Raw genomic sequence first — 22932 nt, 5'->3', positions numbered from 1 at the left:
TGGCCTGCTACAGTATATGCTCATTATGCTGTACGTCGTAGAGACATGAATACTAACAGCCTCTGAATGCAAGACCAGGTGGCTGTTGTTTCACCTCCAAAACCCTCACTAAGGGTGGAAACGCAAGCTCTAGAGACCAATAAGACTTGGATAATAAGACTGATGGGACATGGTGGAAAATGCCTGCCAGCAAATAAATCACATGGGTAAGGCCGGGAATAACATAGAGATTTTCTAATAATTATGTCACAGTTTATCTCTTACATTCTTGTATACAACACTTCACATATCCTTAAAACCAAGTGTCGTAAGGCACTGTTCAGTCAGCCATTAGTGAACGTGTTGAATGTTGGAAAAAATGGCTATCTTCCTCTATAAACCCTCCAAAAATCTACCAAAAAAACAATTGCAAACATTTGCCCAGAAGGCAGTAAGAAGCTTTTCAAAACAGAAACCCACACTATCCAACAAAGTCAAATGTGCCTGTGATGAGCTGTTTTTCACATCACTTTAACATGGGGTGGATGATTCATAAGAACGGGTATAGGGCTATTTACAGCATGCATGCATTTACAATGTAGAGCTGGTCTGGTTCTCAGTACTTTGAGTAAGCCAGAAGTTGATCTTAATTTTTACATTTTACAAAGACAAAATACCTTTTGTTTAATGTTTTGAGTTACAGCACTGGTATCACAAGCTACAACTTCTGTTGAGAAATCCATAGTCTCTGTCTGGACCAAATTGTTATATAGTTCCAAAATTTAGACTACAATGACAGTTATAATTAGCTTAAAACCATCTGCTGAGTGGGGAGAAAATGAAAGCCCGGTCCTTATCATCACTCTGCAGATGCCCCAGCAAAGCGTTTGACGGTCGGGGAGTTTTTCATCTGAGTTGGTTTGTTAGCACCTAAGGCCAGGCAGAGAATGGGTGCTGATGGCAGCCACTGCCCTCTGTACCAAGCTGGATATATCCCCATATCGTGTTTTGTCAGAGCATGCAAGAGCTTTCCAAATGCATTAAACTATTGTGAAAATGGACCAGGGAAACACAATTTCAGACCTTTTCAGTAAGAGACATCAGTCTTTGTTTCGGTTCCTCGAAAACTGGTTGTAGCATACCGGTACATGTAGCAAAGTACCGGTATATGGTTGTACAGCGTAAAAATCGTTTAAGAATGAACAAAGAAGCCTTTCTTAAAGGACAACTTAAAGGGGAAGACCACCCATTATCAATATTGAAATATGTCATTAATATACCTTAGAGGAGTTGTGTGGAAATAGAAAAAAAGTTCCCCCCCTTCTGTGTTGCCTAGAACTGGAGGATTGATTTTGGGGTTTGTATTGTAAAGTACAATGTACAATCTTCATACATGGTCCTCACTAAGTTTCATGATAAAATGGCACAATTTTATTTCTCAGTCTGTGTCTCATAGGAGGGCTGTGGAAACTTTGGAACCCCGCCTACCTATCAGTGACATTATCGCAGATTCATTTTATTTTATTTTTCTTTTTTTTTTATTAATGAAAGAACAATGGCTTCCATTACAGCATGCTAACTTTCCAGGAATAGTCGAATCCACAGAGCGGCAATCATAACTCAGCGACACTGCAACTACAGGGCAGCGCTCTGTGGATTTGTCTATAGCAGGGGTTTTCAAAGTGGGCGACGGCAGTCAAGGGGTGCCGCGAGATCATTTGATAATATTTGGAATTTATTTGGACACTTGAAGAAATATTTAGTATCATTTTAAACTTGAAGTACAAACATATTTTCAGTCAGTTCTAACCAAAATGGCTATTATCTCAAAACGAACGGTTTTGGACATGCAAGGTTTCCATCCGACAACGACAATATGCTATAAATATATAGCATATTGTTGGGAGTGAAAATTATAATGTATGGTGCCTCGGATGAAAATAATATTTACAGGGGTGCCCTGAGACAAAAAAGTTTGAAACTCCCTGGTCTATAGAACACCTGCAGTTTCTATTACTGTAACTTGGATTCCCCATTGATGATGTCACTGGTAGGCGGGCTTCTGAACTGTCCAAAGCCCTCCTCTGATACACAGAGTGAATAGACAAAATGGTATCATAATGAGCCTTAATGAGGACCAATCTATAATAATAATAATAATAAAGTTTTCTTTTCACTTTAAAAGTTAATGCAAATGTGTCAATACTGTGTAATGTTACTCAATGTTACTCAAAGTTTTGTACAATCTAATTTACAACCTTAAACTCAAAACACACACAAAAAAAGCAACAACAATAAAAATACTTTCTGTTCCTCATGAAGTTTTTTTCAAGGTGTGATTATAGGAGCAATACTGTACACAGGACAGTGAGAGCTTGTATCTAGATAAATTGGGATCAGAGTGATACCCACACATCTAGTCAGAAGTTGTGCTTAGCATCTTCCACTGCAGCAAATAAACCTTAAGCACCTTCAGCAGGCTCCAGTGTATAGCAGATAAGGCATTCAGAGTCATACTGCTATTGTTCTGCTTTCTGCACAGCCCATTGGAGGCATTGCAGTGCAAATACAAACAGAATTTTGAGTATCACCATTTGGGATAATGTGTGTAACAACTGCTTTTCTCCTCAGTATTACCTCTTTAAACTCGATCAGATCTATTTTTATGCTTAGCATTTGCATTCTAAAGGCAGCTGTGAATATTTGATGGCTTTCACTTGCACGAGGATGGGGTAGCATAGAGAGACTGAGAGAGACAGAGAGTGAGAGAGAGAGAGAGAGAGAGAGAGAGAGAGAGAGAGAGAGAGCAAGAGAGAGAGAGACACCATAGGGGCTAGTAGAGTGGTTTAGGCTTACTTTGACCACAATAGGAGTGTGTGATGCAGATGCAATGTAATTAAAAGGTATAAAATGCTTTGAAGTAATTGAATGTGGAATAATAGACTCGTAGAATAGAAACGTATACATTATTCCATAGAAGGGACTTAATAATAGACTGTACATACACGTCTCAAACATATAAACATGTTTTTTATTTATAAACTTTCCCACCTTCATAGTGTGTGTATTGTAATTGCGGATATCTCTACAACATAGACTTGTATTTTCAATTAGTCTATGAGGCAATGGGAGACACAGGTCCATGATCTGAGTGGGAAAAAAAGATAGATGACCACAATTTACTCATGAAATGGGTTTATGTTGCCTGTGCGCATAATACCCTTCCATAATGTTATTTTCCAAAAGTTATTATGCAAATTCAAAGAATATTCCCATGTAAAATCATATATTATTCATGCAAGCATCATATAATCCTTTAAGAATGCCTGCCCAACAATCAGTAAAATCATCCATCCATTCAAATGTGTCATTCTGAATCCATTTGTAACTCTGATTACATTTATACATTTTGGACGGATTATGGACAGGGCCAATGAATTTTCAAGATTCATTGTTTGTATTTAAATACTGTAAGCTTTTTCTCCTATTACCTCTTTGAAACTGATCTGATCTATAGACTGTAAATCATGTTACTCACGCTAAAAGATAATTGGCCCAGGGGCCCTGTGAGTCTTGATCAAATCACTGTCTGATATAAAGAGATGTTTCACTTTCAAAAAAGCTTTTGGACTTTTTATCGTCTAATCAGACTTTTGGGAGCCCCTGGGACAGTTTCTAAGTTGCTTTATTCAGTATTTAGATATCTGGTATTGATTTTATCAGACACGCCCCCTTCCTATACAAACCCACTGTAACTTAAAACTCTATTTTAACCATGATAGATTAGTCATAACACCCGTCCTTTTTTCTGGGGACTCATTCATCCCTCCAGATACATGAGCAGGCTGTTTTTTCATTTACTTTTTTTAATTTATTTAAAACATATATTTTGGAAAATGATTTTTTAAAAATAGAATAAAATAATTCTAAAAAGAAAATGAAAAAAAGATGAAAAAAAAAAATAGCTCAAGTATTCAGAGGGAAGTATGAGTCCCCAGAAAAAAGGACGGGTGTTTTTGCGATGAATCTATCATGGTTAAAATGGAGATTGAAGTTACATTGGGTTTGTATAGGAAGGGGGCTGATGAAATCAATACCAAATATCTAAACATTGAATCAAGCTATTTAAAAAGTGACCCAGGTGCTCCCAAAAGCCTGATTAGATGATAAAATTACCAAAAGTTTTTTTTTTAAGTGAAATATCCCTTTAAATGAACACTGAACACTGTAGTGCTCGGGTGTCACAGTGGTAAAGTGCCCATCAAGCACTGCGGAGGCTTGGGGTTCGAATTCACAGTGGTGCATTCGGCTTTGTCGAAAGTCTATACGAACACAATTGGGCCGTGTTTAGGGGAGGGAATCTGGGCGAGGAGAGCAAGCACTGCGTTCGGTTGCGTATGTACCATAGGTAGGTGGGTATGTAAGTAGGTAGGTAGGTACTAGGTAATGTAGGTAGGTAGGTAGCTGTGGTCCCAATCAGGGGACCAGCATTTCTGGCAACGTCATCGTTAACAGCCAATGAGGGACCAGCATTCCTGGTGATGCCAGTGGTGATGTCAGTGGCATCGCCAGTGATGAGCGCACCTCATGGTGCTCTGCTTTTGCACAACTACTTGTGCACAAGGCGCAAGTCAGCACCTCGACAGAGCAGTCAGCAGGGAGTGTTGGGTAGAAGGAGTAGGATGGAGACTAAGTCCTCCCGGTGGGGGCTCCTCCTTACTGGCACGTGAGCCAGTAGGATGTGACAGCAGTGACAACACACAAATATGTGTGCATAACACCTAAATTGGAGAGAAAAGGGATAAAAAGCAAAACTAATAAATGAATTAACCTTGAAGATCTTACTGAGAAGCTTAACCCTATGTTCTTTATTATCTGGGGTGCCTTTCCACCGGCAACTATCAGATTATTCTGATCATAAGTAATGTAAAAAATAGTATTTTAATTTACAAAGTTAAGGTCAGAAATGAAAATGTGTGAATATAACTATAGTACAACTGAGTTAGCTGGTTGTCTGAAAGATCTCCTTGCCTACAGGTGTATGGAGTTGTGCAAAAACAACTGACAGCAGGAGTCTTACTTTACAACCACAATTGACTTAGGTTTCCAGGGAATGTATAATTAAAATAGACAGGGTCATTAGTGATGTTAGTATTTCACCATCCAGTGGGTATAAAATAATATCTACACGGTTCCCTGCTCACCAGCATGCATGGGAAACTGCAGTACAGAGCTAAATTATACAGTTCCGGGACTTTACCTGCAGTTTACTCATAACTCCTTGCAGATCCACTTTCGACTCCTTTTGATTTATAAGCAATTATGTCCTATTGCGTCCAATTAGCATATCAAGCTCAAAGTATAGGAGAAACGTGAAAGTGGCGTGTCTTTAATTAACAGCTCCATAGAGCTACGTATGTATTAAAAAGTGTGCACGTGCGCGTGTGTGACCGGGAGAGACAGAGACAGAGAGAGAGAGAGAGAGAGAGAGAGAGAGAAAGAGAGAGAGAGAGAGCAAGAGACAGAGAGAGAGAGGGGGGTTAGTATGAGGGAGCAAGGGAGGAAGAGATGAAGTGAGCGAGATACTGATAAATCACTTATATAGTTCAGGAACACTTAAACTGTAACATTTTACCATTTTTTATTTTACCCTGAATGTCTGAGGGCCACAGCATTATTAAGTCAATCCACATACTGCAACTGAGAGGGATTTACGTGAAGTATAACTTTTCTAATCCTTAAATAGCTCACTTCTTTGTGATTTCATCACTGTACCCAGCCTTTTATATTTCCTGGGTGAGGGGAAGAGAGGACACAGAGGCTGGTAACTATCTACTGTATATCTATGATCATCCCATGGGCTGATAACTGTTAATAACTGCAACTATAATAAGGCTATGGATATTTGATAAACAAATGATCGTTGTTACCCTCGGCAACCAACCTTGGACCCGGCTAAATCGGTCGGCAGCTACGGCTCAGCCTCGTTGGCCTACAGTACCTCGAGCAACAAACGAATGCCTGAGTGATAATTTATACGCAGCAATGGATAAATAATAAATAACCACTGGGAACAGAACGTGAGAATAAACCATACATTATGATGGAACGTCTCAATTAGGGTTAATGATGATGAATATCATAAGGCCGCCGTGTTAGTTAATTTCTGTCTCAAAGGCAGGCTTCAACAGAGCAAGTCCCTGACATCTACGGCAGGATCAAATCCCTGGATTAATATAAATCAAGACGTATGTGGTAACAGATGATTCAATCAAGAGAGATACTCTAAGCCAGAGCCATTCATCTTTTAGACAGACAGTTCTGCTTAGGACTTCAAAAGCTTTCCTTTTTATAAATCAATATTTTTAATTTTTTTCCGTCAGAATGCTTGCTATTCACTTGATTAAATACTTAATTGAATTAGTATACCGTGACAGTGCATTCTTTTTGCATCTGCTTTCATGTTCTTCCTCCACATATACAGTAGCTTTGTGTCCTAAAAATCTGCTGTGTAAAGTGAACACGCCACACCTCCCATGCATAAGAGCGGCTCCAAAGCAGGTGGCAGCTGGGTGAAAAAAACTGCATTCAGTGCAGGCAGCAGTGCATTCCACTGCAGCACTAACACAAACTGAGCATCACGGTCCTGATAAGTTTCTCTCTGTGTTAAATAAGCTGCCACACTGGCCAACTGTGTGCGACTGGTGACATGGATCGATAATTTGGCAGGCCAATGCCAGCTACCAGCATACGATATAGGTTTCTTAACTAAACCTATACGCTCGAAACACTCTCCACGCGCAGGATAAAGAGAAATGAAAAGATATCTTAAAATAGTCGATAGGGGCGGCCTGTTTAGACCACTGTAGATATTTTGTCAGGGCTATATTTCCACATGCTTTTGGGAATACAGACATTGACAGTAGGGTGACCTCAATTTGTACTGCAGTTTCTTTTTAAACCATGAGGAGTTTTGTTATGACCCCTGCATGGCATTAGACATACTTTACTGTCGTCAGACTAGTCTCCCTCTGCATATTTCCTCCATGCAATTTGCCTTCTCCTTATCCTCGCTTTGACATCTGTGGTGGAACCAAATGTGAAGAAACACTTTCAGAGTCTCTTTAAAGTCGAGAGTTAAGCAGTCTGAAATTCTAATTGTATTTTATACAAAAGATTTTTCAAAATCTCTTTGAGCTCCTAGAATTTCTCTAGAATGTGGAAATATAGTCAAGAAGTGCATAATTTAGTACCGGTATATCTGTACTGTGAAAAGCATACAGTACAGTCTGAGGGTGTGACAATAAAGTTATTATTTATTATTAATTTGCCGCACTTCTCCTCCCACAGTTTTGGTGGCACGCACTTGGGCCATGTCAAATCGACCGGCTTCATCGGGACACGAGTGGGTGCGCTTTGCTAAGAGATACGTTATATAGTTTCTTTTATATTATTTATTAGTGAATACATTTTCTCGATTGACTTGAAAGGAGAATTGCAAAAATGTAACTTTTCCCATATATGGAGATGACTGACATCATAGATGTCTGACGTCATAGACCACATGAGACTGACACAGTATTCCAACTTCCAAGATATGGGCTTAATATTGATGACATTAGGGATCTCCATATATGGGCACTAGTGATGCGCGGGTCAGGTTTTTTTCATAACCCGCACGACCCACAGCCCGCACGGAACGTAACCCGCCCGCGCCCGCGCCGCAGAACAATATACAAATCAACGAATCCGCCCGCCCCGCAACCCGCATTTAAAAAAAAGATGGTATATCATCTCCACAATAGCTCATCTTTATATACGGCTCTTCTAAGTACCCAAAGTCGCTTTGCAGAAACGTTTACAGTAGCACAATATGTCATGGGCTAAATAAACAAACGTGTTGTTCAAATTGGGGTTTAGCCTAAAAGACATTCATTCAAAGACGTTCATTCTCTCTAAATCGCCGGGCATCGTCGGGGTAAGAATGGCGGTTTTATGTCAATCATATTTATACGGCGCCTCGCACTTTAAACAGACAGCAAAAGACGGACAATATTAAATCCTGTTGGTTATTGATTAATCACCAGATTGGAGAGATGGGACGACTCGAGGTGAGCGTGGTTGGTTCATTTAGTCAAAAAATCCGCCTCACTTGCGAAAGTTGTGTTTCAAATCGTATCCGTTGACTGGCTGGTTATATAACTTAACCGACACAAACTAAAGTATTTAGCTATAAACGGACTTGTGTGGATGACAGAGACATAGACCTATAAGTGAAATCCTGACCAGCGACACGCGCTGAATTGTTTGTGCATCTTCTCTGCTGTGCTCACATTGTGTCAAATGTTGGCAAGATGTGGTTCGCGGCCCCAACAGGAGCGGAATTAGGACAGTCCTCGCACCAAGGAGCGGAGGAGAAACCTCGCTCCTACGTAGCGCATTTTAAAACTCGCTTGCTCGTGCTCGTATTCAAACGTTGTATTCTTATTCTTATAGGCCTACTCTTATTAAGAATAAAAGGCAAATAAGAACAGGTGATTATTCTTATTTATTTTTTGCACGTGAGAGTGGTGATAATCCGCCCGCCCGCCGCCCGCCTGAAAAGGTCTGAAACCTTGACCCACCCACCCGCTTGCGGGCGGGTTGGCGGGCGGGTGGGGCAATTACACTTTTGTAGGGCAATTACACTTTTGTAATTTCTTCCTTGGCCTTTTGCGAATGTGTGTGCACAATTTCATTACAATTGCACGCTGTGTTTGATTTGAGGCATTTTGTTTGAAACGGATCAATCCTGCAAAGTTTGGAGGCCAATCTTAGCCAATCAGGATAGAATATTTAATATGGGACAGATCCGTCTTGATCATATGACTGCAGAGATACTGTGTACTGATTTTTGTTAATTTAGGGTAAAATCTGAAGGAGTAATATCCAAAAAACTGAAACTGATGGAGTTATAGGTAAAACCACGAATTGGCCTGTTATAGCACCACCATGAGGCTGATTTCAAAAATTTGAAGTGGCATTTCTTCCTCGGCCTAGTGGGAACGTGTGCGCGATTTCATGTCAATTGCACTCTGCGTTTGTGATTTGAGGCATTTTGTCCAAAACGGACCAATCTTACAAACTTTGAAAGCCAATCTCAGCCAATCAGCATGGAATATGGACAATCAGACAGATCCATGTCGATCACTGACTGTAGAGATACTGTCTACCGATTTGCGTGATCTTTGGACAAAATCTGTAGGAGTACTGGCCATAAGGTAGTTTTGCACAAATTGGCCTCCTGGTGGCGCTAGAACAGGCCCATGTGAAAAATGTGGGGCAGAGGTTCTGAATTGGCATCCAGGGAGTGCGCTTACAAAGTTTGAAACTGATGGGTGGAGTTATAGGTAAAACCACAAATCGGCCTGTTATAGCGCCACCATGAGGCTGATTTAAAAAAAATTAAGTGGCATTTCTTCCTCGGCCTAGTGGGAACGTGTGTGTGCGCGATTTCATGATAATTGCACTTTGCGTTTGTGATTTGAGGCATTTTGTTCAAAACGGCTCAATCCTACAAAGCCAATCTTAGCCAATCAGGATGGAATATGCAAAATCGGACAGATCCATGTCGATCACATGACTGTCGAGATACTGCGTACCGATTTGTAGGATTTTTGGACAAAATCTGTAAGAGTAGTGTACAGAAATGTGTTTTGCAAACATCGGCCTCAAGGTGGCGCTAGAACAGGGCCATTTGAAAAATGTGGGGCAGAGGTTCTGAATTGGCATCCAGGGAGTGTGTGTGCTCATTTTGGCAGCGACCGGGCTAACGGCGCCGGAGATTAGCTGTACACAAACTCGGAGGACAGACGCACGGACGCACGGACGGACGCACGGACAGGGGCGAAAACATACTCTCCCCCTGCCTTCGGCTGGTGGAGACAAAAATATATAATAATATCATTTTTCATACCATCTCACAGTTGGATTTAGGAACTGATTGAAAATGGGTAATCTATAGGGGTATGGGAGAATGTTTTCTGCAGGTGTTTCAGTCCGAGTGTATCAAAGGGTGCCTTTCGGAAATGCGCACCGGGTGTGTGCTCAGTGTAGTGAGTGCCTAAACCTAACCCTAACCCTACCCTAACCTCAGTAAAATTATGCCTAAACCCGAACCTAACCCTAACCCTAACCTCAGTAAAACTATGCCTAAAACTAACCCTAACCCTAACCCTAACCAAAACCGGTGCGCATTTCCGAACGCACCCTTTGATACACTCGGACTGAAACACCAGCAGAAAACACTCTCCCATAGGGGTATATGGGTCTATATTTCTTGTGAAAACAGAGCAGTAGTGTGCAAAAATAACAAATTTGACTAGACGTGTACTGTTTATTTTAAAAGATCGCAGACATCCTTTGAATGGAGAAAACACTTGTTAAAGTATTAAACATGTAGCCTAATTTATTCAGAACCTCAACATGTTTTGCCCTCTGGAATGAGAGTAATTAATTGTTTTCATTACCAAATATTCTCCAGTGTATTTATGTGCCAGCCATTCAATGATTATTTGATTTTCTCTGAGTTAATAAATGCTCTGGATATTTATTTCCTTCCATTTCATGGTTCAGCTTAGAGTAATTCTATTGAGGGTGGTTCAAGATGAATATACAACAGTTACACTCCCAAGCATAGGCGATTTTAAGGGGTGTCCTAGGGTGCACGTGCACCCCCTGGCCGCCAGGCGGCCATTTTGATTTTTTTTTTTTTGTAATGTAACTTTATTTTATAATTATTAAATAAAACAGTGATCGTGATTTGTAAAATGTGCGCAAAAAGAGAGGTGGAGGGGCAAGTATAGTAGTTCACTCGACACTGACAGTAATGCTAATGAACGTGAACCAGAGGAGGTGGACGGAGCTTGCAGCAGCAGTGATCCAGCCACCGACATCACTGTGGAAGGCTCGCCGTTGCCGGAGACCGAGGCCCCGGTTCCTCCACAGCAAGCAAGCCCCACTCCAGACTTAACTGTTGTTACCCCAGGCCCAGACCCAGAGGAGCCAAATGAAGCCAACTTTGTTCATGAAAGAGACCCTTGCCATGGCCCGGATAAAGCCAAGCAGTTTTTGGCTTTGGGTCCATATCAGCCAGAAGATGTAGAATGTCCATTAAAGGCCGCTGGCGAAAAACAACGCAAATTCAGAAAGGAGTGGTTTAAAGATTTTGCCTGGCTGGAGTATAGCGTGTGCCATGACCGGGCGTTCTGCTTTCCATGTCGGGCCTTTGGTTCTTAGAACGCCGAGCAAGCTTTCAGGAGGACAGGTACATAAAGACACATCTCTGTTTACACAATGCTGTTGTACTCCCTCCAAGTGCATAGTCTATTATGTTCCCTTTTTTCAACTGTTTCGTTATATTGAAGAGAATGTGCGCAAAAAAAAAGAAATGGAGGACACGACACTGTTTGAAAAGAAACTTGCTTTTTTTCAAGAGAAGGGAATGCATAATTCTGATTCATTTGGTACATTAAAACACGTCTACACACTGTACCTCACCATACCAGTTACGAGTGCTTCAGCTGAGCGCAGTTTCTCTACTTTGAGACAACTAAAAACGTATTTACGGACAACCATGACTGATAAAAGAGTGTCAGATATAGGCATTTTACAGATTGAGAAAATACACGAAGTGCAGAAAATAATTGAAAGGTTTGCAAGTGCCAAAACCCGGAGGCTGCAGTTCATTGTGTAATAAGGATGTGTCTAGGGCTGGGTTCGGTAACCGCCGTACCGCCGTATCGCGGTATACCGCGGCCTACCGCGGTGTCAGGGTCCTTACCGCGGTCAAAAAAGACAAAAAAATAGGCTATTTTTATTGAGAACGAGCGAGTTTTAAAACGGGGGAGAAGCGAGGACCGCATGCGCTCCATGCCGCTCTGCTCTGGGCCGTGTACCACACGTTGGAAGCCGCCCACATACGTCACTCACACACACACAGTGCACGCAGGGCAGTAGAGTACGGAGCACAACTCTATGACGGAGCAGCAATGCAGCATATACTTTCTCTGTAATCCACTCGACACAAGGATGTTAATACATACCTTGTGTTGTGGCATATCGGTGGGTGACGTGACGTAACGTTTTTGCTGTCCTCGGTGTCAAACATGTATAAATAAAAAATATATTTGTCAAAAACCTTCTGAATATTGTGCAGGACCTTAAGCTTTATGTGAACTTACTCAAGATTAAAACATTTCATTCCTCATTTCTTCAGAATCTTCAACCAAACATGGCAAAACTCATATGGTGTGACTGTCCTGACCTTGTTTCTCAAAGTGGGAACTTGAATAAAACTAAGAAAAAGAATTGCTAAAAATCATTTGAAAATGAATTTAGGCTAAAAAAAATGTCTATTTTGAGCCTATATCTTTTCAAAGTCAAAGCATAATGTTTTCAGTCATTTCTGATCAAAAACATTTTGTCCCCCAACCCAAAATCATTTGGTGTGACACTAGTTTGGAAAAATTAAACAGGCAATTATTTGGACACCTATTGGCTAGAGAGGTCCTTCTTCTGTAAGGCTATTCAGCACTCCCAGCACAACTGCAAGACAGGTGTCTGAGGTGAGTTATGATTTTAACATTTTCATGAAATGCCATCTTGTTGAAACGTTGACAAACTCACCATTCTGGATGTCTTTTGGTGTGACACCTTTTCTTTAAAAAAAGCTTAAGTTATTTGAAGTTTTGGTCATATTTCCATGTAGATCTAGGCTGCTTTGTTATAGCTAGCATGCTGTTAGCATGCTAATGTGTACATAGTAGCCTCAAGGTAAACCTAAATGGAGAAAACAGTAATATGGTGTGACACTTAATCATATGGTGTGACATGTCTGCTTGTCACACCATATGACTTGACTGTCACACCATATGATTTATACTGTATTTAACTACAGATATAACAACAAATAACAAAGTTCCATGTTTCTTTTGTACATTTAAACATTTGTTTTAAACATTTTTACATAAAATGTAATTTAGCTTCATTCAGTGATACTTCAAATTCATCAGACAGAGCAGAAACCCCTTCACAGAAACCTTAACATATTGTTTCAATCTAAACAATATTTTCTCTTTCTGACCCGAGACAAAACTAGCGAAAATAGCTGATCTACAAGCTCTCAACACGTTGTGCTGCGAGAGCTTGTAGATCAGCTATTTTCGGAGTTGCGCAACCCAGTACTCTTTAGCTAGTGGAGATGTGGTGTAATGTCATGATTCCTAATTACATTTGTTCAACACAAAAAAATGCTGTGTTCAAGTTCAGGAGACTTCGGAAAAAAGCAATTTACCTGAATGCTGAGTTCTGTTTCCACTAATTGGTGTTAATAAAATGTTGCCTTCAATGCCTTGGCTCCAAGTGTGGCTATGCGCCTTATTGTCCCTTTAGGATCCTTCTGCCGTGGGCCGGCAGAAGACTTAGGTGTGCGTAGCATTCCTGTGCACATCCTCATCATCCATCTACTACTACAATTCTTTCTTATCCCATGTTAAAGCCCTACAATAATATCCTGTTCAGAAATATTAAGGCCATGTTATCCTGGGTAATTGTTTAATCAATCAGTAAAGTTCAGTACTCACTAATAGGTAGGTTAAAACACAGTTTGCTTTGACACATGAAGATATGATCATACGGTGTGACACTAAATCATTTGGTGTGACATTCCAAATAGTGAGAAATCATACCTTTATTAATGATTAAACCAAAAAAATGTTTATGGATTACATAGAGAATATTATCAGGAAGAGTCACAAATATTTGTGTAATTTTAGAGAAAGTTTTGACAGAATACATTTAAAATATGTTGTAAGATCATGAACATGGGCCTCACACAGAGTGTCGATTATGAAAAAAATATACAGATATAATTAATTTTCAAAAAACTATAGTGGATCACTGGTTAGTTATGATAAAGGACTTTGATAAAGTGAGTAACTTAAGAAAGATGTACTCCATTTTCATTTTATGAACAATTATTTTCATGTCACACCATATGACGATTTTAGGCACAAGTACAACAAACTGCTGAATAAAGTCTGATTCCAATAAAATATCTAAAAACAAAATGTATTTCCATAAGGTTGAGAGTGAGTAGAACAAAAGTAAATAACCTTTATGCCTGCAATTTAAAGTTTTTTTAAAAACACATTTTTTGGGGCGTCACGTCACTGACCCATATCTTTTTTTATTCATACGGATTACTGGCGGAGCGCGGGCCGCGTGGACAAAACCGAAAATGAAACTATTTTACTTTCTCCAGCTCCACCGCGTCGCACGTTGTGCTCCGTCCAGCGGCGCGTCGGCGATTTTATAACCTTTTCTGTCAAGTCTTGTAACTAAAACCTGTATATAGCAGCACTCAATCACTGTGATTTGAGAGTTGAGACGTGACGTGAGTTTACAGAATCACTGTACACGATCTGACTACCCTTCCTCTTCTGGTTTGTTCACATAGCTGTTTGTGTCTGAAAAGCCCAAGTAGCTAGCCTACGTTACTATGGTAACCCGACAGTGCAGATCTAAAAGCTCAGAACGCATCGCGGATGCGATGTGGTGTGAGCTTGTAGATCTGCTCCTTTGAAAGCCAGACCCGCTGTGCTGTACGGAGAAGTATATCTCGGGCAGTCAGGCTGTGTCGCCTCTCCACTGTGGAGAGGCGACTTTTGGGAAGATGATTGCAATATTTTGGCTTATCGCCGAACCTTAATTAATAGATACGGGGGTGCGGTAATTACCGCAGTACCGGCGGTAAATGGGAAGACGGTAATCGCGGTAACAAAATGTCCATACCGCCCCAGGCCTAGATGTGTCTACTATTTGTTTTTGTGAAATGCTTATTTGACACTGTAAATGACTGCTTGATTGCTTGATGAATGATGATTAACTTGATGTTTGGCTTTATATGTCCTGGCTGTGCTGCCTCTGTCTGCAAAATAAGTAAATAAATCCTATAGATAGACATATGGTGTCTAGAAAAAGAAGCACCTGTTTTACACTTTTTTTTGTTTATATTGTGTTACATTTGGGTACAAAATTAACTGCAGAAATCCGCTAAAACAACATTACAAAACCGCTAATATCCGCTGCGCGCGCGTGCATGAGGTAATAGAGGTCGTGCACCCCCTGCTGGAAGAGGCTAGAATCGCCTATGCTCCCAAGCTTACATTAACACTGTGTAGCTGTACTGTGAAAAATAAGAGAAGCAAATTCAGGAAAAGTAGACAATTTTCTGTGAAATACATCCATGTGTAAGACCACTATCGATTAAAGAAACAGAGGGAATAACAGAAAGGGCACGATCCGTGCTGGAGGACTGAGAGCAAGAGTGTCTATTTACTGTTCTGTTTTTTTTTTATTTTGTTTGTCACTGTTTGTTTCTGTTTTTCTTTCATGTTATATTTGTACTTATATGTATTATTCATTGTACCATATCGCTGCCTTTCTTATATTTTGTTGTTTATAACTGAAATTATTCCTTGGTATGCCCAAAACTCAAATAAAAAGAGTATTAAAAAAAAACATAATAATCACATTCCCACATCTACAGTATAGGGGTAATGAAATAGAAACCTGTACAACACGGTTTCTACAATATTACAATATCATAATTTCTGCGAGTCCTTCAGCCGATCTCCAGTCTGCTGAAGTAATTAACTCCAACCTGATATTTTATGGCAAAGGTGGTACAAGACAGATCGAAACTGCTCAATCACCTTTAGACAGAAAGTGGTGCCTGAATGTAATGTGACGAACCAGCCCTGAATACAGATTTCTCTCTTTCATTCGCCAATTATTTCTATTAAGAATGCAGCTATTCAATGCAAAATATTTCAATTTCTGCCATAATATGACTGATACTGTATGTATAGGACACTGTCACATTTTGATAAGACAATTTTACTGCCTTCAGAACCTTATTGAAGGGAAATGTTGGAACGGCTGGAATCGTCATTTAAATCCTTTAAGACACAAAAGCCACACTGACTCCATTTAAAACTGGATCAAAGGAATCTTTTTTGTTTTACTTTCCATTGCACTACATATTCTAAACGAACTGTAGTCGCATGAGTATAACTTCCGTAAGGCACTTCCCGTTACTGTCGTTACTCCTCAACTCCTCATGTTTTACTGGATAACAGCATCGGTTGAATGACAAAAACCTGAAATCACTAGATCATTTTGAGCACTTGCTCTCGAAGCTGACAGGACCTCAGCTTCAGAAGTAAACACTCACTAATGATTTACCAAGCGTTTCCATTGATTTGGTAGTTCAATATGCTTGAGGCCATCTTGTGACTTGTCATTACAATCTGCTAAATTAGCTGTCGTAATGAACAACTGGTGTCTTGGCCATTGAGTCAGAACATTATAACCATATAGGGCAGAGTCTCTAAAAAATGTTTAGGCTGTGACCCCCAAAATAAACATATATGAACTGGGGACCCCCACCCTGACAAGCAATCGGAATTGTATTTATAACATTTAATGTGACTCGGTTCTACAGATGAATATTGTTAAAATAGCAGATTGCGAGGCGTTGTGAGCATGTAGATCGGCTATTTTCACAATGTTCGCCTCTTAATATTTGACAGTTTGGTATTAAAATGGTCTTGAAAGTCCTTAAATTGTCACTTTAGAAATGTAGATACCATGTATACACTTAAAAAAAATACATTATACATTAAGCTAATCATCTGTAACCTGACTGCGCCACATACCGCCCTGCTTTTACCATCTGGATTCATTCCTTCCAACCAAACCGATGTAGGAGGCGGGCCAATTTTTTCAAGTTCTTTAGCAGGTGATTGGATGGGGCCGTCTGTCTATCACAGTCTGGGAGTGCCAACTCACTCATATTGGCCTGTCTGCATGACGTTACACCCGGAATCCGCCTTATGGGTTTCCACGTGGTCTGCAGTCAGACTCTATTGGCTATTGGCCCCACTTGGGGTCCCAACCCCAAGTTTGAGAACCACTGATATAGGGCATAGCAGTGGCAGACATTGTGTAGTACCAGAGATAGAAATCCCATTCATTTTACAGTATATCAATTATTAAAGAAAGGGGTATTCATTAAATATAGAATTTTCTGGATTCTCTATGGTAAAAATAGATTATATCTAATAGATTTTCTATCTGTAGCACCATAATATGGCCGCCACTATAGAACATCAGACATAAATAAGATCAAGTGAAGGCACAACATTTCAAGTGATATTTTTTTCCTCTGCCTAGTGGGAATGTGCGTGCAAAATGTCATGGAAATCGTAAGCTGTATTCATGATTTGAGGCATTTTTTTCAAAACGGACCAATCCCGCAAACTTTGGAAGCCAATCAGTATGGAATATGGAAAATTGGACAGATCAGTGTTGATCACATGACCATAGAGATACTGTGTAGCGATTTGCATGTTGTTTGGACAAAATCTTTTGGAGTACCATAAAAAATTGTTTTGTAAAAATCTGCCTCAAGGTGGCGCTATAAATAACGATCTGAAAAAATTGGGGGCAGAGGTTCTGACATGGTATCCAGGGAGTGTGTGCACAGTTTAACAGCTACTGGGCCAACAGTGCCGGAGATTAGTTGTTCGCTGACAGACACACATACGGACAGATGGACGGACGGACGGACGGACGGACGGACAGACAGACAGACAGGGTGAAAAACATAGTCTCTGCCATGCCTTCGGCCTGGTGGAGACAATAAATAGAAAATATAAAGTCTAGACAATTTCAGGCTGTTGTCAATCTAATGCCCTGCAGCCAGTCGAGTGAGGTACAATTGGTGTATGTACTGTACAGTATGTCTCTCTTTTCTAAAATACTTTACTCGGAGCAGGTTGTTTTCAACACAGCCTGAGCTGGTTATTTTCAATACAGCCTTTGTAAACCAAAGAGTGCAGCAACACTCATGGTGGGCGTGTGTGAACTTGTCTGCTCTCCAACAGATTTTCATTCATTGACTAGGCATACAACACCTGATACAAGAAACTGTTCATCAGGTGCCAGTTGCACCACCAGAACGTAAGTTCTGCCCTAAGTTAGGGTGTAAAGTCCTTACTAGAGGCTTAGTAACTACTAGTTAGTTTGTAACTAAGTGAGTTACAAACAGGTGTTGCACCACGACTTCTTAAGGCAATGCGTAGAGTGTTCCTAAAGTAATGTATAGTCGCATAAAATGACGTCATAGCTCCCGAATCCAATGAAAACGAACTGTTTCTAGTAAGGAAATATCGTCGGAAGTATCGTCTTTTGTCAACAGAGAGCTCTGTCTCTCCACTGGCATGTACTCAAGTCACTGATATGCGTGCACAGTGCGAGCGCATCCATGCGCACTGCCCTGCAAACGGATTGTATCACAAATTATATTGGCCTCATACATTTTTCCCCGTTGTGAAGTAACGCAGGGCAAGGCATATTTGGAGACACAGGGAGAGCGCACCGTTCAATTCACTGTTGTGCTGTATATGCAGTGGTTGAAAAGTACTCAAATGAATTAAAAAAGTATCAATCCTGCAATATAGAAATAGTCTATTAAAGCTCTGTATGTTTTAAACAGATGGGTCGTTTTATTGTTGAATTAATTAAATAGCCGATATAATGCTATCTGCCACGTTAGTAGTGTAGTACTGTAGTTGCTCTACTCCCATAGAGATAGGTTACTTAGTAAGGACTTAGTGCTGCCCAAAGGCTGACATTTTAGTAATGCGTAAGTCTTGACTTAGAAGCCATTTACGTTACAACTAGGCTACGTTTGAACTTAGTGTGAGGTGGTGCAACCCCGCCCAGGTGTTTAAGCAGCTGCTAGATCAGCTTTCTACTCTGAAAGACAGAAATCTGTAAAGCCTGATCTTTGTCATATATGATGGTGTTGCTCGCCAGAAAATAGCAGATCTACAAGCTCACTGTGCATTGCGATTATTAAGCCAGGGGTCTTCAACGTTTTCAGGCCAAGGACCCCTTAGTTGAGAGAGAGATGAAGCAGGGACCCCCACAACCTCTTCATAGATTCCATATAGTTTCATTATTTGACAGCACAATCATCAGTGTATATTGGATTCATATCCATTTGTATTTTTCAGATATTTAACTACTTGAACCATCCATACTTAATAAACTTGACCTTTCACTCAGAACTTTGCCTGCTCTTTTTCCCCTCTACACCAAACCTCTTTGCCGAAAATAGACGATACAAGCTCACAAGGCCTCGCAGTGCGAGGCGTTGTGAGCTTGTAGATCCGCTATTTTTGCCTAAAGTTCTCAGAATATATTATGGATGCTAGAGTTCAAGTGGTTAATATAAAAAAGGAGAAAAAGGTTTCTATCACTCTTTTTAAGGACCCCATGTAGTAACTCTGAGGACCCCCTGTTGAAGACCCTTGAATCAAGCGTAAGCCAGAGCTTCATGAAATAGTTAAAAGAAAGAATATTTTTGTCTTATCCCTTAAGTACCTACTACCTCGTGCCGTGGACACCAGAGACATTGCTCAGCCTCTCCATGGTGACCATGGTGAGCCAGCTCAACATGCAGTAAATGTTTCATTCCACACTGTACAGTAATGCCCACTGGTAATTCATGTACATGAGGCATCAAGTCCAATAACTCTGTTTGCAGTGCATGTACAGTGGTTACATGGTGTATGCATTACAGTCTATGGAATCCATGGAGGCCAGAATACAGTAGTGAAGAGTAGGGCTGCAACGATCAATTATTTTCTTAGCAATTATTCCTATTGATTACTTCTTTGATTAATTGAATTATCTTAAAGTGTTTTTTTTTTGTAGTAGTAGTAGTAGTAGGCTACAGTCTTATTACCCACTTAAGCCCTATTTTATACATCATGATTTAACCCTTTTTTTAAATGAATTAATTAAATTGATTAGGGACCGCTAGGCCAGTGGTCCGGGCACTTACTGTAGGCTCAATGTAGCCTGACATTGCATCGTGGCCGTGGGCTCTAGCCCCGATCCCGACAAAAGAAATACTGTATCAATTAAAGGCAGAAAAGCACCAAAAATATCTTAGGCTATTACTGTAACTATTGCACCCCTACTGAAGAGTGTAAGTCGGCAGAATGCAGCAGAGCAAGATATTTTCCTTTTCCTTCATTGTTTTCTCATGGACAAAATAATAGCATTTCCCCTTGACCACAAGACTCTTGTAATGCTACTGTAGCAACAAGATGAAAAAGGAGGGGATGTTATTTTTAGAGACATCTAAGTCAGCTGTTGACACCAATTCTCAATGTCATTCCTCCGCACTTACAGTTAAGTATACACTCTAATGAAGGCCTACTCATATCAAACTGCTCCATTTTGACAGTCTAGTGGGATTATAAAGCGTCATACACCCAAAGAACAGTACCCACTAAGTAAAGATGCACACATTATATGTCAGAAAAAGGTTTGCCTGTTAGATTCTCCTGACATATTAATCACCAACAGCACTCCTTAAAATTCCTTGAAGGTGATTCATTCTGTTATGCTACGAATTGAAATATTATATTTTTGAAAGATTAACTGATACTAAAATACCTCTCTTACCACACTAACTGACTCTGTATACTGCCTTTGTTCCTGGCAGGAGACCTGTGTTGTGTATCTTTTCCCTTTTCAGCTATCCTATCAAAATAAATAAAACCTCGCCCCAAAAAAACAAATCTGCCGAGTAGTCAGAAGAATGTGTTCTTTTGAATTCATTTGTGAAATACTACTTTATCTGTTCCAGTTACATATATTACCGTTGTGTACTTTTCATGCTAAGCTTTAAAAGAGATCTAATCCCACATTTTCCAACATAAACAGTTCAAAATATCTTTTGAAGGTGAAGTAGCAATGGCACCTTGACAGAGTTCCGTCCACACTAGAAGCTTCTTGATGAAAACAGTGAAATGCAGAGCTGGCTCCAGCTGGAATGTTTACTCAGGCTTAACGCACAGCCTTGTTGCTCAAAACAGCATGGGTATGTTTCTGCCTGCATGTAACTTCTGTAGCCTATGTGCCCAGTGCCATTTCAGATTTGGAACACTCACAAAATGAGACCCCTTGTGATGACAAGAACGGCCCTGATAATGGCAAAAAATGTATATATATATCTCATTTTTTTTTAACTGTGTGCTCCAGTTACTGTATGCTATAGGTGATGGAAATGCCTGAGGGAAGAGAATTCCAGACATACTCAAAAGCAAGGTCCCAATCAAAGTCAAAGGAGACTATTCTCAGAAGAGCAAAAGAACAAAGGGAATAACCAGACAGACTAGTTCCATTAATTACACCATTCCAAACAGCTGACATTGTAATATGACATATGAGGCCATGATCTGTCGCAGCAGGCCAGTGCTGGACGAAACATGATTGTTTTTTATGTACCCACCGGTGCTACCAACTGCCTTAGTGCAGTGTTTCTCAAACTTTCAAATTCAAGGTCTCCCTTTAATTCTGACAGTGTACAAATGGAACCCATTTGTACGCTGTCAGTTACAGACTTGTATGGGTCAATTTAGACCCCCCTAAAGGAACCCACAGTCCCTGGAATCCACTTTGAGAACCACTGTGTTAGTGTATCTTTGCAAGCTGTCCTGGTACTGAAAGTTTCTGAATACAAATAAAGGAATATGAAATGAGATGTTCTAACCTTTAAGAACTTCACTGCCAGCACTAAGAATGTTTGTACAGTAGTTGCCCAAAAATATGCAGAATTATGTATTTAAAGTCAGAGTGCAGTAGAGAGACAACCTCGAGTGTAACCACAAAGCTTGCAGTGCATATTTCAGAAAGGGCATTCTGATTTCAATGAATTGTGTAAAGGACCCCAATGGAAACAAGACATTCAACAAAAAAGGCTTTAAATCCTCTTAGCAGACCCTCTATTCACTGCACTAACCTGTGCTTGTTTTTGCAAACTGTTAATAAAGAATTCAATCAATCAATCAATCAATCAATCAATCAACCAACCAATCATTTCTGTACAACCACTATAACAAGGGTACTAGAAAGACAAACTAATTCCAGAAGAGCAAAACTGGTTAGTGGGACAATGTGCCAGCCAGGATGCTGGCTAGATGGATATAATTCCAGAAGAGCAAAACTGGTTAGTGGGACAATGTGCCAGCCAGGATGCTGGCTAGATGGATATGTTCTGTTTTCCTTGTCCTCTAACATATCCCCCCTAGACAAGCACCCCCTTAAAGAGTCAAAGCACTTCCAGGACTTTCTAAATTGAGCCACTTGTCTCAACGCACACCTTACAGTACAGTACAGTACAGTACAGTACAGTACAGTACAGTACAGTACAGTACAGTAGCTAGCCTACAATACAGTAGGTTACAAGTACATTACCACTTCTTGCAATTGAAAATTAACATCGTTCCTTGCTGAATAAGTGCCTAAAAGTGCAATGTGCCTGAAAGGATCAGCTGTGACCAGTTGACAGTATACTTATATGACAGCTAAACCGGTATTAAAATGATGACCTTACCTTGTATGTGCTGGTTGACCACATTCTCCAGTCGATCCAGCCTCTCAATGATTTTTTTGTCACTTTCTAACTTTTTCTCAGGCATAGGCAAAGGGACTTTGATGTATACGTTTGCGATGTAATTAGTAACCCATCCTACATACAGCAGACAAACAATATTAGTCATGCCACTCAAGATCACGCATGTAGACACCAAAGTTTTAGTTCTCCTTGTGCAAGCCATGCCGACATCCCTCCATAAAGCCAGCAGTACTCCGCTTAAAACCAGAGGACAGGGCGACAATCACCCACAAAAAACTGGAATGTAGTTCTGTAGAAACGCCACTGAAAAGTCGATAATTCCAGCGATTATACAGCTCTGCAGCCCCAGCCTTCGATTATTATGTGAAATGATGTCGGTTTGACTATTTGCGAATGTGTCAAATATCTACAGG

At 40.3% G+C, this 22932-nt stretch overlaps 1 protein-coding gene across 1 annotated transcript in view; it reads right to left on the bottom strand.

Moving 5' to 3' along the window:
* galnt18b (UDP-N-acetyl-alpha-D-galactosamine:polypeptide N-acetylgalactosaminyltransferase 18b) overlaps nt 1–22724 on the bottom strand; it is a gene marked incomplete at its 3' end in the record, with an annotated part of 87510 nt that extends 64786 nt beyond the window's left edge. Inside the window, exon 1 of the mRNA XM_080729557.1 lies at nt 22499–22724. Coding sequence (XP_080585683.1) covers nt 22499–22721 — 223 coding nt within the window. The 5' untranslated portion in view covers nt 22722–22724. The remainder of the gene's footprint in view (nt 1–22498) is intronic.
* Between the last annotated feature and the right edge of the window lie 208 nt (nt 22725–22932).

Source organism: Nannobrachium achirus (genome assembly GCF_963921795.1).
Source record: "Nannobrachium achirus genome assembly, chromosome: 7".
Taxonomy (NCBI): domain Eukaryota; kingdom Metazoa; phylum Chordata; class Actinopteri; order Myctophiformes; family Myctophidae; genus Nannobrachium; species Nannobrachium achirus.
Note: the sequence above shows the minus strand (reverse complement) of the source record. Positions and strands in the feature narration are given on the sequence as shown.